We start from the raw sequence: 15,025 nt of genomic DNA, 5'->3' as shown, positions 1-15,025 counted from the left end.
CTTAAGGTTTTCCTGTCCCTGATTCATGTTCAGCATGCAGAAAGGTGACAAATGCGTGCAGCAAACTGCTGGCCTTGTGCATTTGGAAGTCACCTCAAAGTAAAGGCTGTTCGCTTCAGCTATCCGAGTCACTTTGCAGGAAGACGATAGCATGTAGAGATAGATACAGCAGTGCACTGGTTGGTTTTTGTCAGCTTGACATAAGTTAGGGCCATCTGGGAAGAGGGAACCGCAGTTGAGAAAATGCCTTCATCAAGATTGGCCTGTTGGCAATCCTGGGGTACATTTTCTTAAATTAATGATTGATGTGGGAGAGTTCACATTAAGACGGTCTTACCCCCGGGCAGGTGACCTTGGGTTGTATTAAAAATCAAGCTGAGCTAGCCATGAAGGGCAAGCCCGTAAACATGGTTCTTCCTTGGGATCTGCTTTAGTTCCTGCCCTGACTTCATCTCATGATGGAGCATAAGATGTAAGATCAAATAGATCCTCTCTTCCCTGGCCTGCTGTTGGTCGCAGTGTTTATCACAGAGACAGGAACCTGACTAGGACTGTCAGCCTAGGCCCTGGGATTCTGGGTTTTGTTTAACTCTTCTGCCACAATCCAGTTATGTTATATATATTCAGTGTTCTGCCCCCAACCATTCAGTTTCTAGAAATGTAGGAATCTACAAAGTTAGGAAGACTTACGTTTGAATCCTGGCATTGTAGTTGATTTTAGATGTACTTTTTTCTTCTAAGCTTTAATTTCATATGCGTTGAGGCAATAATATCTAACCAGTGACAAGTCTGTAGTTTTGGGTGAAGCATGCATGCGTAGCTTCTGGTATACATTAGGTATGAATAAACAATGCTTGTGTTTCTTTCTTCCTCAAGGCTTAGTTTTCTCATCTGTAAAATGAGCCAGTTATACATAGCATCTTTAGGCTTTAATGTGCTACCACTGCCATGATGACACAGTTGAGGAAAACATTAGAAAGCCCCAGTAGCTGCTGGTGTGGCTTGAACAAGAACACTGTTGGGAGGTCAGGGACTGCAGACTTTCCTTGATGGATGGATTGGAGGGAAGACCCGCCCAGGGCAGATTAGGTGGATATTTTGTTTGCATTCTGTTGTGTCTACAGATGGGCTGCTGATGGTAATCAGATCACAGGGTATTAGTCAGCCACTCTGCCTAGTAAATAACAGAAGAACTAATTCGGGGACACAGTCCAGCTGGCAAAGTTAGCTTTGGGGCACAACCAAAGCACAATGGACCTCTCTTCCTTCGTTCCAACTGTGTCTGATTATTAATCCATCGTGAGCAACAATCCTTAGTTTAGATGGAGTTTTTATTAATTTTAAAATTAAAGTAGAGACATTAAAGGTAATCTGTGGACCTTCAGTTAAAGTAAAAGGATACACAGTTGTGTGTCGTGTGCATGAAAGGGATTTCAAGCGTCTGCTCCAGACTGGAGTAGCACCGATTTTAGGTGATGCTTAACTTTCATTTGGCTTTATAGTTTCTATTTTCTATAACTATAATGCATTGCATTGGTAGTCAGAAGAAAAAAAAAATGAGTTACAAAAATGAGTTTTGTAAGAAATTCCCATGGAGCCCTAGGAAGGTTGCCTTGTTGGCAAATCATACACTGTCTAATTCAAAGTAAGTACAGAGGTCTCTCCTCCCTCTGTCACAATATCCTGAGAAAGAAAGATTAAATATCCCTTTAGGAGCTCTCTCTGCAGGAAACTACAAAATATGACTGTGATGCCACCTTCTTATCCTACAGTTCTTGAGGCATTCTGCCTTTGAACAGATGCTATGTGAACACTCTAAATCCTATTTGTCTGCTCCTAGTATCTGCACTAGGAAATTTGCTCAACCATTGAACATTGACCTAAAAGATGTGGTGGGAAGGATCGAAAGGTTTAGGGTTTTAAGTATTTTTTTCCAGAGCTGTAGGGCCTTGCAAAGTTACTTGATCATGGGAACATCTATAAGTGGGATAATAAAATATACTCTGCAAATTTCCCTTTTTGTGGATGAAATGGGACAATAATGGCCCTGGTACGGAGTGATGTCTCTTCTCCCCTTCGTTTTTCTTTTCAGGCTCAGTGAACATGTCCACACTGTTGAGTGAACTTGGGTTATGGATTCAGCGTGGAAGTCAGCCTTGTAGAGTGTTTGCAATGTGGTCTGGCTATTCAAAGACAAGGATAAGGTCCGGCTATGGCAAGTGCCATCTTCTCTGACCAATGTAGTCACCAAACTGTTTAACTAAGCAGAAGACCTTGCCACCTTGGTTCACAAGAAAAATAAGCTCTCTTTTCAAGCAGCTGTAGTAAAACCTCTTTCTCTCCTCCTCTGCCATGTCCTGTGACAAGTTATAGGTCTACAGGGTGAATGAGTTTGGTTGAGGCCTTTTTTTAAATTTGTTTCTTAGATGATAGTCTTGGTGCTAACTCAGAACATTGCTCATTGCTTCTGATGAAAACCCTGTCCCGGATTTGAAATTATCTTGGCGATTGCAAACAGTTGCTTCATATAAGTATCTAAAACGGGCTATTAATTTTCAGTATTATCGCTAAGGAGAAAGAGTATTTGTAGCCCGAGCTGTCGTTTAGAGCAGTGTTTCCTCATAATCTCCCAGTCCTCTAAAGAATACGGCAGGAAAGATGAAGATTCAGAAGAAACATAACTCAGAAACGCATGCAAAAGATGTCAGTAAATAATTTCCATGAATTATTGTGCCATACTGAGTATTCTGGATCGCTTTCTGGGGTCTCCATACCAACATTTGCAACCATAGAACTTATTTCATATTGATGGTTACATATACTACTAGATCCAGCACACTCTCTAAATTAAGTACATTCTAAATTAATTTCCTTCATTTTGATTCTCTTCTTATAATCCTTCTTTCAGTAAATAGCTTCTAATATTTAGAGGTAGCATCTGAGATTTCTTGACATACCGCTTGCTCAGTATGTAACTGTCTTACTGCCACACATGTAGGGAGAATCTTCTCAGATCTTCAGGATCCTTTTCTCTTCTGAATTCACCCAGTTTGCTCGCTGTCCAATTATGTTTGCTTCACTACAGTAGCCCATGGTTCCCCTGGCTTCGGTCTTTCTCCCTCATCAGTACTCATGTCTGTGGCTTTCATAATAACACGTTTGCACACAGAGCCCCACTGTGCCATGTTCTTTATCGAACTCAATATCTGCTTTGGAATTCCTTAGTTCACGAACAATGCTTTGAGCACCTAGTCTTTCTTAGCCTGCTGATCTAGTCTTGAGTCTGCATCTTTGCCCTGTGCCCTCTCCATCTATCGATTCAGGGAACTGAACTCAGGTCCTCTGTAACTGCACTGAGTGTTCTTAGCTACTGTACCCTCCCCCTCCTTTTTTTAAAATATATTTTTAGATTGTCTCACATTTCCAAAGTGCTTAGAAATTTGAATTAGGAATAAACAACATTCAGGAAGAGATGGGATGGGTTGGGAATCTCTCTTGGGGAGATGCAGCCTTGCCACTTTCTTTTGAGGTACGATATAATTAAAGGGGATTAACATAAGAGTAATCACTAATTATATGGTTATTAACTGCTTCATATTTTGCTTTAATTTCCTATATTTATTTGTTTGCTGCTTAGAAACTTTGTCTTCCTATAGCACTTTTGTGCCTTTTGGAGGGGGCTAGATGCTGTTTGTGTTACTAGTCAATGTTTTTCAGTAAATGATTTTAATTTATTTCCTATTGCTTCACTTATTTCCATGTGCTGGTTGTCCTCAGCCATAGCCCACAAAAATGTGATGTTTGCTATATATTTTTCTGTTTCAATTAATTTTTTTATTTAAATTTTCCTAAAGTACAATAGAAAAAATACATACTACCCTTATAAGAGAGTATGTGTGTTTTTCTGAAAATCATATGCTCTACCACAGTTTATGAAGTGCTATTTTGTTTCATTTAATACTCAAAATGCACCTTAGGTTGAAAACTCTTGACCTGATTGTCATTTGCACAAGAAATGCAGAAGGGAAGCAAAAAAGACTAAGTTCTTGGTCTAACTACACAAGTTAGGAAGTAGAAGGCACTGCATGAACTCAGGACTGTGGGAAGAAAATGATGAAATTCTAAAACACAGTGACAGCCTCTAGTCAAGGTGGGAGACATTAAATTCTTATCATAGATTAATATGTGCTGTCATTGTAACTGTAACATTCCACTGCATACAAAGCAGAATGAAAGTAAATATAAAAACTGGATAGTTACACAGATGTCAACATAAAGTTAATCAGCTCTGTGCTCTTTTCCCCCTTTGTCAAAGGCTTTGATATTATCCTGGTTTGTTCTTCTGATTGAGAAACAAATAGATCTTGAAGATCATTTCTATACTTAGACACAGTACTTCAAAGTTCCAGTTTAACATATCAATACCCATTCAGGAGTTTTGCTCAAGTCTGTGTGTTTAATGATCCACTGGGAAATTAGTAAACATATTGAAAATGATACCAACTATGAGCTGGCTTTGGTTTGCTAGTCTCCCGTCCTTCCCTCAGTTGCACAGTCACAGGGTGGCACCGGAAGTTTTCTTTCTTTTATTATTTAATTTTTTTTTTTTTTTTTTTTTTAGAAAACAGATTTGTTTGGGCAAATGAGGAGTGAGAATTCATCCCTCAGCACCTGTGAATTGTTTATGCTAATTGGGTCATGGCTGATGCTAGCTGAGTGTGGGCTGCGTTTTCATCCACTCTTTTATACGCCGTATGCGATAGTGGGAGTTATTAATTGATTGGAAGAGTTGCCTTGTATTTTCATGTCATTTTCTTCCTTTCCTGGCCTCATTATCATGGGTTCTCTCTTCCTCTCACCCTCTGCTCTACACAGGAAATCTGAACCCCAATAAGACAGATGGCTATTAGGAGCAAGGTACCCCAAATACCAAGGACTTCCACAAAAGCTCCTCTGTGTGCAAGACAGGCATGCTCAGAAGCCGGGGCTGGACTGCATGGGCCTCTAATCTGTGGGACCAGAAGACTGGCTGTCTAGATATTTTCCTTCTTTATCTGCTTTCCTTCTCTCCTTCACACACAATGTTCTCTGTATTAAACACAGGTTGGGAGAGCCTGGGTGGGAACAATTAGAGGTCTAAACTAATGTGGGAGGCAAGGAGGGTAGGCTTGGTCATGGCTTTGTCATCCATGAATGAAGCACAGCACTCCACTTCCTTGTTTGCCTTACAAAGAACAAATTCCCACTCCACACCTCAACGGGATTTTTTTTCTTTTTTTGAGGCTGATGATTTGAGCATCGCAAAAAGATTTTTTAAAGTTTCTATGTGAAACCCTTCTCCGAGATGGGGTCTAGAAGTTAGCATTTAAGTTACCTGGACAATAAACCAAGTAAAACATAGGAAGGTATCAATTTGTGGGGGAGACAGGAGATGTGGCTGATGTTGCTATGCTCATGCTAGCTAGCAAGACTCCAAGGGACAGACAGGAAGGTGTTAGTGTGAGGTCAAGGGTTACAATCTATTCGGCAGCCATGCCTGAAATAGGCACTGGATTGACTTGTGGTCATTGCTTGTGCCTCTGTCTTTCTAGAGAAAACTAGACCTCCAGCTTCAGGAATGAACCACAGCTGAGGTCTCTGGGGACAGGGATGGAGAAAGAGCACAGCCTGCTACTAGATGAATGAGCAGGACTCTTAAATACATGGCTGGCAACCTGTGAGCTGTTCTTACAGTCTATTTCCAGTAAGTGACTTTAATGGGTCTCCAAAGCTTTCTCCATTGTATCTGACTGGAGATGGGTGTGTGAATGGTGGCTGCACTGAGGATCAATTGGCCAAAATGTGTAAGGGTTGGACTGGGCAGAAGAGGTTAATGGAAGGGAAAGGAATCTCAGTTAGGAAAAGCTCAGAACTTGGTTTTGGAACACACTCAGCGCGGCCTTTGAATTGTTCTCAGGTTTGTCCATCACAGGGACATGTAGGGTTTACCTCCTCCATAACTACTTCCAGACAGAAGGAAACCTCAGTCGTTACAGACAGTTATGCATTAAAATCTTCATTGCCTCTAGAAATCTAGTTTCAAAGTCTTTAATTGTTCAGTAGTATACCTACACTTTTCTTGTACTATTTCCCTTTCTCTTTTGATTCTTTAAAGGATTTTCCTTGGTTTTATAACAGATACATTTGAGTTGAGGACTTTCTTTCATTTTCCACACCTTAATTCTTTCCATCATTCTTTTTATGCACCATTCCCTTCAGTCTTAAGTGCTTCCCACCTTCCACTTATGACTTTAAGACTTTAAATGAACTGGGGTGGGAGTGGCAGTGTTTTCCCACACCTGGAAGCCCTAAGTCTTTTTTCTGTATCTGAAGTTTCTCCTTGAAAGTTTAGACTGAAGGATTCTTGTTCTACCAGGTCAGCAGAGACATTTAATAAATTGCAATGCTCTCTTTATACCAAGGATGATGCTGCCCACCAATTAAATGGTATTGAAGGAGAATAGTGCACTTGAGGCAGATGGAAGGTGTTTAAGTAGCAAACAGCAGTATTAGTGACTAACTGACACACACACACAAACACACACACACACATAGATGGAAGACATTTAAATAACAAAGGTTCGTATTAATGACCAATTGACAAGAACACACACATGTGCATGCAACACACACTACACAGACCTTGCTTAACCCTTCAATCTCCCTTGGATTTGGAGCTAGCTAACCATTGCTATGAAGAACCCAAGGCTTGCCGGGCAGTGGTGGCACATGCCTTTAAGCCCAGCACTCGGGAGGCAGAGGCAGGCGGATCTCAGTGAGTTTGAGGCCAGCCTGGTCTAGAAGAGCTAGTTCCAGGACAGGAACCAAAAAGCTATGGAGAAACCCTGCCTCAAAAATCCAAAAAAAAGAAAAAAAAAAGAATCCAAGGCTTAGAGAGGCTGTCATTTTTATAAGTTGCTATACTAAGTGAGTGGAGAGGTATGGGATGGGATAAAAATGGAATCCTGTACTATGACAGAGGCTGGAAACATAAGGCAAAACTCCCTGTGAGGGGATGCTAAAGCTAGGTCTTGCCTTAATCTCAGGGAAGAAAAGAATGCTATTGTTAATTAACTGTTGCTAATGACTTGCAACTAATTGAGTGATACCAAGTATCTTTGTCTCTTGGGACCACGCTAAGAAGTCCCCAAGGTATAAAGGTTAGATAGTTAGAGTATATTCAACTGAAAGCTAAAGATTCAAAAGCCAATGATTCCGATGGATTTTATGGGGGAGGGGGACACAGAACAAAAGGTGGAGTTGAGGGGGACTGCTAAGGGGAAAGGGTTGACAGAGGGTTCTCAGTGAATTTCTCTCTATGCCTGAAAAAACCTGAAGAGAATCTGAGATGCTCACCGTGGCATTCATCAGTTGTCAAAACTGGCATTTCCCTTTGTTGAACAAGACAATACAGACAAGGGAAAAGGCACTTTATGACAAGTACCAATGGCTTCAAATGCCATGAGTTATGTAAAACGATAAAAGAGGGGTTTGTCGTCGGGAGCCATAAATGTGATAGTCTTGTGGCTTAAGTCAACTGACTTTTAATGTGCAGAAGGTAATTAAAACGTTCAGGGAAACAATGGTCTTCAAGTCAAAAAAAAAAAAAAAAGGAGAAGAAGCTCTAGCATAGGGGAGAGAACATGAGTGAGGTAAGAGATCATGCAACTCCCTCCAGCCTCCGGTGAGAAGCCATGTGAGCGTGAGCATGTGATGGACTTACTCAGAGCCTGAGCTTCCCCATTTGGGAAGTGAGATATGGTCATCAGCATTACCTTCATTTGCCTTCCTGGTTGATTTTATCAAGCTGGCCAGCTGAAAAGGCATCTCTTTCCAGCAAGGAACACTGTGATATTTTAAAGAGCCTGGGCTTCGGAGTTGGACATACTTCAATCAGATCCTAGCTTTGCTAATATCCAAATGGATGGCTTTTTCAAGAATCTTTAATCTGTCCATCTTAAATTGCACCTGTGTGTGAGCTCACGTGCACGTTGCATGTGACTGAGGATATCAGATGTCAAACTTGGTCGCTGTTTCTTAGGCACTATTTACATTTGCATTTTCTGAGACTCAGTCTCTCACTAGGTCTTGGAACTCAGTTGAGGTTGTCGGTGCAGCAAGTGCCAGAGATTCCCATTTCTACTTTTCCAAGCATAGGAGCCCCATGTCCTCACACACACGTGTATTCTCAGGCTTCTGTGGCCAGCCTTTTCCTGAGTTACCTCCCCAGCCCCCAACCTTAAATGTTCTAATCTGCAACCTGCGCATAATGATGCAGTTCCGATCTCCCAGTGTTTCATTGAGGGTGAGCACATGCAATGAATATATCAAATGCAGTCTCTGGTTTCTGTTCATTTCTTGACGTCTGGTTGCCACTCTTGATGGTTTGAGCCCGTTTAAAAGAGATGACCTTGGGGGCTAAGTGGGTGGCTCAGTGACAGAGTGCTCACCTATGCTATCTATCTCCATCGCTGATGGGAAATATAGCTTATGGTAGTTTATAACACTTAACTATAAATATATAGCTAAGAAAAATATTCAGGAAAAAACAGGCACAGCAGAATGGAATACATATATATATATATCTTACTGGTAAAGTAGTAGAGCACCTGCTTTGTTTTCAATACCCAGCACTCACCTCTCTCACCAAACAAAAATAAAAACAGCTATAGGATGTGATAAGACCAAGATAATAAATATATGAGAGATGTAATATATATATGTATATATATATATATATATATATATATATATATATATAATCTCTCAGTCCTGATTGCTCATTGGAAGTAATTAAAAAGATTCTTGTTGGGGCATTGCCCTGTAGAGAATATGATTCAATTGGGGCGCAGTGGGTCTTCAGTCATGGGGGACATTGTGAAATTTCCTGGGGTGTTTCTAATCTATACTAGATACAATGCTTTCTTTTTAAACTTTAGCACTAATCATGCAGAAAACATGGAATAACTCAGAAGCCTATTGGAAGTTGGTGTTCTAGAGACTTGGCCATTTAGATTCTGTTTCACTTAATCTAGGGAAGGGCTTGTGTGATGTTTATTTCAATCAGGAAAATTCCATGATGTCCTTCTCGGTTCAAATCACTGAGCCTAAAGTTAAGGGAGGGAGTATCATTGTCAGAATCTACTGATGGGTAAACCTAAATTATGGCATATGGAGGCCCATCTGCTTTTTGAAGTCGTATGGACCTCCAGTTTCCAGAACCTTCCTCTTGAGTTACAGGTGGCTTTCACAGAGTTCCCTCCATGTTGCCAGGATTTTCTGGGGGTGAAGAAGTTCTAGCTAACCAGAAGAGCATCATCTGTCTCCAGCGGACAACCAGGAGGTCTGTGGGCTTGTCTGCCCCCACCCTGTTCTCCACAACACACCCTGTTTTTGATAACAGATTTCCATGTCAGATAATTTTTCTCTTCTTACACACACAACAAAGACAAATGGATATTGGAGAAAACAGGCTGTTTCATTACCAGAACAGGGCACAGACTTGACAATCTCAGGAACTCATGAAAGCACTTTGAAAAGTTGTGGACTTCTTTTTACCCTCCCTTCTAGAACCTTCCCTAGACTCTTCTTGTATTAGCTAACTAGAACACCCTCCTCTATTTTGGAACAGGATATTTTCATTTTCCAAGAACAATTAAATTAAAATACCCATAAGCCAGTCAAAAAACATACTTCTAAAACTATTGCTTTAGATAGACATTTTATCTATAATTGATTTTGAAGGTGTTTTCTAGAATTCTGTGAACAGTATATACAACACAGGGAAGGAAGAAGGAGAGCCCTCAGATTTTTTTCTTTCCTCCTGAAAGGGTTTATATCTCTGAGAACACTTGTTCAATCTATAGAAATCGCCACATGAATGAATGACAAAGGCAACAAACACAACAGCCTAGCCAGTCAGGTTTTCGGTAACCCAAGCTCTTGACTGTGACATCTGTATGAAACTCCCAGTTAGCTTTTCAGAAGAGGGTATCACATACAGGCTTTCAGGAATTCCTCATACTGCTCAATGCTGGTCTAATCTGGCTGAGTAGAGAGTTGCCTGGAGCATGAGATTAAATTCTCTTTGCTCTACATGCCTTTCCTTCCCCTAGTCCTCAGTCTTGACAAGGATTCAACACAGATTTCAATCATCCATTGGAGACATGAGTGTTTACTGTGGGAAGTGAGGGTTGCAGGCCATGCTGTTCATCCTTCACCCACTCACCGTTCACCTGGAATGTTCCGAAGGCCTAGGGATTTGGTGTCTTGGAAAGACTCATTGCCCATGCACAGTGCACACAGGCTGCTGCAGGGCAGCTGGGGACTGTAGTGAAGTTCCCAGTCACAGTGGAGGCAGAGCTCCTAGAAGCAGGAGACTCCATGGTGATGGTCCTAGGTGTTGGGGGATCCGGGACCATGTTTTGATACAGAGTAAAAGAGCGGGTAGGGGGATGTATCAGAGCACACTTCCACTATTGCTGAAGTTTGTCCTGTTGTAGGTTTCTCTGGGACAAGACACACCATCTTAGTGATACTGTGTTTACTAAACATTCCTCGTGTGTGTGTGTGTGTGTGTGTGTGTGTGTGTGTGTGTGTGCATATGCTTGCCTCTCACTAGAAACGGGAAATTGAATTACTGTAAGTTAATATTTGTTATTTGCAAAGTCTGAGCTATCTCATGGATTCTCCATCAGAGGAGGGAGGTCCTTTAACATGGGATATCTATTTTATTGATTTGCTGATGTACAGTGTCTTTTGTAGCAGACATTGTTTTAAGCACTTTAAAACTTTGCCTCAGTAATGAGCTTAACAACTTAGAAATCTGTCGCTGTTGTCAATTTGCCAAAGGCTTTATGCATTGATTTTTAAATATGGGTCCCAAGGGAGGGGTTCTGTCTCTCTCACTCACCAAGGCTGCCTGTCACCCCTGTTTAACTGCAAACTCTGAGACCCCAGAAACACTTAGATTTCTGATTTGGGGGTCCTGACCTAGTTGATGTTTGGGGAGACCACTCTCAATCCTGCACATCTAGGATTCCTAGATTGGGGGTAGCATCCTCCTCACCCCACACGATCCAAAGGAGAAGACATAGCTTATGCCACCGCTTCCCATGTATTTCCCAGTTATTCCAGCTCTGGAGCCTAAACCACCGTCACTGCTGGTGACAGTTCTGACCACTCCACCCCCAGAGCTCCATCTGCCGCAGCTACCAGCCTGCCTTGTAATCTTCAAGCCTCCCACACACCCTGCCTGCTTTCCTTCCATAAAAGCCAAGAGTCCATCATCTTCAAGACAAAGTGAACAGACAGCTTTACCCTTCACAGCCAGCTATTATTTCTTTTCTCCATCTGCGGCTCAGGTGGATGAACCTGCCATGGAACAAGGCTCAGAATGGCATGCACCTGGGCAGATGTGCAAGCGTAGAAAGTCAGGTCCCGTGACAGGGTGGAAGTCCCTCTCTTCTCATCTCTCTTCTAGCTCCACTCCTACTTCTAGCCACCAACCTACTTGTAGATCCATAACAAGCTATAGATGTTAACTACCCTCTCACGCTTCTTCCTAGCAACACTTCTTAAAGAGGCAGAAAGCAGCAGCAATGCTGTCTCCCTCCTCTTGGAGGATGGGGATTCGCCGTGATATCATTTTTGCCAAATCAAGCTATGCTGCTGAGCCTGCTGACCCGAACAAAACCTGCAGATAATATCCAGCACCTCCTGACCTTAAGAACATGGGCTCACACCCAGAAAATGGAAGCAGGATGCTCACAAGCCCGCAAGGTTACCTCAAGTCACAAGTAAAGCAAAAACAATTCATAAGAACACTTGGGGAAACCAGGGGGATTATTATCATTGCTCAAGGTGAGCTTCCCGTCATGCAACAGTGAAAGATGCCAGGATTACAGCACAGCGTATCTCCTTTTCATCTCTGCTTTGCAACTTCCAAGAATTCAACTAGTTTCCTATTAAAGCAGGACCACTGTCTTCCTTTTTAGTGTGTTACCTCCGTGCTCTGGGGCACAGCCATCGCTTGACTGAACATCTTTAGAATGTCATGAAAAACACAAACTGTAATTTTTTTTAAAAAAAATCTCCTACCCATCAAGAGGATAAACCACTTGGGATTTGTTTGTTACTTTAACAAAAGCAAACATTCTAAATAGAACCTGGGAGAGAAGAGCAAGCACGCTAGAGCCTAATCGACCGCCTTGAACTAGGTAATGAAAACACAGACTGCCGCACTTCACACAAGGGGGTGGAGAGCCTTGAGTGTGCACTGAGGATTCTCCAGGCAGCAACCCTGACCACTGAGTGTAGATAAGGCAGTTACACAAGTGGCACACTTATCTCAGAAGCCCACAATCCAGCCAGATGGCACTCGGCTAGGTCAGGGTGCCCGAGGATCTCCACCAGTGCAATTGATGCCTGCCGAAAAATTTCCTCGGTCCTCTCAGGCATAAGCTCCCGGACTCATGGAGGTGGGAATCCTTTTCTAACACCGCCCTCGGAGGTCTGCAGCCAACACTTGTTAACACCCCCAAGATGAGTGGATTTATTTAGTCTATTCTGAAATTCCAGCAGCAGTTTGGTAAATGCTATCAATCTGGAACTATTAATCAGTGAACTTTTAAGAGGGAGCTTAAGCTGTTGCAGCTGACGTTGCACGGTTTGCCACAAAGCAGCCTGAGGGGAGGGGGGCTTCTCTCTTTTCCATTTGTTACCTTGAGCTCCTTGACTGTAGAAGAATCTTTGTGCTGACTCCACATCCAAGAGTCTATGAGCAGACTCAACGTCCAGAAAATAATCCATTTTGGGATAATCCATCTTCGATGTTCAAAGCAGGATTTTGAGGGAAGCTAATCACGTAGATATCTATAAAGAGGAAAAAAAAACCCCACAGTATTTTAGGCTGTCAAGTATGTCTACTCTTTAATTTTTTTTTAGAAAAAAATAAGAGTACTCTATTATCATATGCCAACATTTGACTGACATATCTAATTTCAAAGCCCCCATTGCCAGAGTCTTTGTATTGTATGAGAATACGCAACCTTTAGTTAACACTGATTAAAAATAATATATTCCACTTAGGAAAAAAAGAACAAGCAATGATCCAGGTTAAAGAGAAGTAACATACTGTTTTCTCCTTGCTGTATAGTAGCTGCCAGAAGATATACTTTTAAATTAATCTACTTCCAGTTTTTAAAAGTCTGCCTGATAGATGGCATTAGAAAGTGTCATCCATCCTTCAGGTTGCTCTTCCATGGACCCAGGGCCTTCTGGTGTCCCCTTTAGTGAGAGAATGCCCTCCGAGAATCTGAGTCCCCTCCCTAGATATCTTACAATACATGTTGGCTTGTTTGCTGTACAAATACCTTGGATTCCTTACTCTTCAGCCATCCCTTCAGCGTTCTCTACAGTGCTACCGGCTCATCTGCCTGTGCCCGGTACAGGCTGCTTCAATACAGAACTATGGCTCATGCAGCAGTGACAAGCATCACAGGCTTGCAACTTTTCCCATAGCATGCACTAGCCCCGCGTGAAAAACAGCCACGTCCCTTCTCATGGAGCCTGTGGAGGTTTCCCCCGATACAGGCACAGATGAACTACATCTATTTCTGCACTGTTATCGCTTTAAGGAGGAGCAAGACAAAAAGTCCTTAAAAATCAAGAGGCTCAAACAATCACTTGCGTTCTAAGACCACACACTCTCATCCAAGAAACCAAGTTTGGTAAGAGGAAACTTTTTAAAAAATAGGCAAAGGTACCCCCAACAGCGAATTATACTTACTGCAAAAATAAAGCTGTAAAGCTAAGGGCTGTCAATAGTCCAAATGAGCAGTTTCAACCAGCTGCCTTTGATCTTACTAAATATTCCCAGCGAAAGTAAACAGTTTTGATTATCTGATTAGATCAGTGATGAATAATGTATTCTGTCCACTGGACTTGCTCTATCAGATAAAATGGCCAGAACATGTTACCTTAGCAACAGAAGGTGACGCTAGCTTCAGCCTCTCCACTCCCTCCTCTGCAAATGAAGGAAATTACCACTTTCCCATGTAAAACTTTGGCAGGGAACCATCAAAATCGACATGTAGATTTTACATCATCCAGGGTCATTCACAGCCCGCTCTCCCACCTCTTAAGTGGAAAAATCTCATACTTATTTAAAAATCAGAATTATGGTTTAATAATCTATTTTTCCCATCTCAAATTCCAGTCTGCTTTGCAGTCAGAACAAAACATAACATGGTAAATGATTAAACAGTGGAGAAGACTAAGTTGTCTAGACCGTGTTGGGGTACCTGTCCTTACCTTATTGCTGAATGAGGCAGGATGATGAAGAAAGACCGTTTAATTGACAGCATGTTCAACATTCCCATTATAATTAACACACAGAAACAGTCACCAGCTCAGACGCTGAAAATAACCCCTTCTGTGAATCGGTCCCTAGAAACAGCTTAAAAAGCTGCCTGAAATTCCTCAGCTTTTTGAAAGACGCATTATAGCACGGATCTTCTGGGAGACAAGCCCCTAGCCCACCAAAGGCAAGCTAGCCAGAGAGACATATGCAGGGAAGATTGTCAAAGTTAGAAGACAGTCACTCACCAGCCCTTGTCCTCCTTCAACAGGATGCAGCCGGAGAGTAGAAAGCAAACTGAGCCGGGCTGCTGAGCTGGCAAGCCCAAATGAACAGCTTCTAATTTTCCCTTCAATCTCCAGTCAGGAGCACAGAGTGGAGGGAAATGATGGATCCGCCGGTTTTATATTGTGATGAAATGCTAACCCCCCAAGATGGAGTCTGAGTGGGGGCTGCTCTTTAGAACACATTAGCCTGCTAATTTAAGAAAATTGAAAGGTTTTGTTTTACCGTCTTTTATGTGTTCTTTTCTGCTACCCCCTCAATTTAATTTGCATTTAAAATGATTCTCCTGTCTCCTAGCCTCTCCAAGGTGTGGAGTACTTTCTAATCCTGAAGGCTGCTCCA

At 42.0% G+C, this 15,025-nt stretch overlaps 1 protein-coding gene across 3 annotated transcripts in view; it reads right to left on the bottom strand.

Annotated features, from left to right (window-relative positions):
- Phactr1 (phosphatase and actin regulator 1) overlaps positions 1 to 14,762 on the bottom strand; it is a 431,785-nt gene extending 417,023 nt beyond the window's left edge. Inside the window, exons 1-2 of one of the 3 annotated variants that reach the window (XM_026782882.1) lie at positions 14,647 to 14,762; positions 12,762 to 12,912 (exon numbers count right to left, since the gene is read on the bottom strand). In XM_026782882.1, the coding sequence (XP_026638683.1) occupies positions 12,762 to 12,864 (103 nt within the window). In that variant the 5' untranslated portion in view covers positions 12,865 to 12,912; positions 14,647 to 14,762. Of the gene's footprint in view, positions 1 to 12,761; positions 12,913 to 13,828; positions 13,963 to 14,646 lie in introns of those variants that run through there. The other 2 variants (XM_026782884.1, XM_026782883.1) reach the window with 2 other exon arrangements.
- Positions 14,763 to 15,025: the final 263 nt, after the last annotated feature.

Source organism: Microtus ochrogaster, chromosome 16 (genome assembly GCF_000317375.1).
Source record: "Microtus ochrogaster isolate Prairie Vole_2 chromosome 16, MicOch1.0, whole genome shotgun sequence".
Taxonomy (NCBI): domain Eukaryota; kingdom Metazoa; phylum Chordata; class Mammalia; order Rodentia; family Cricetidae; genus Microtus; species Microtus ochrogaster.
This window is presented reverse-complemented; position numbering and strand designations above follow the sequence as displayed.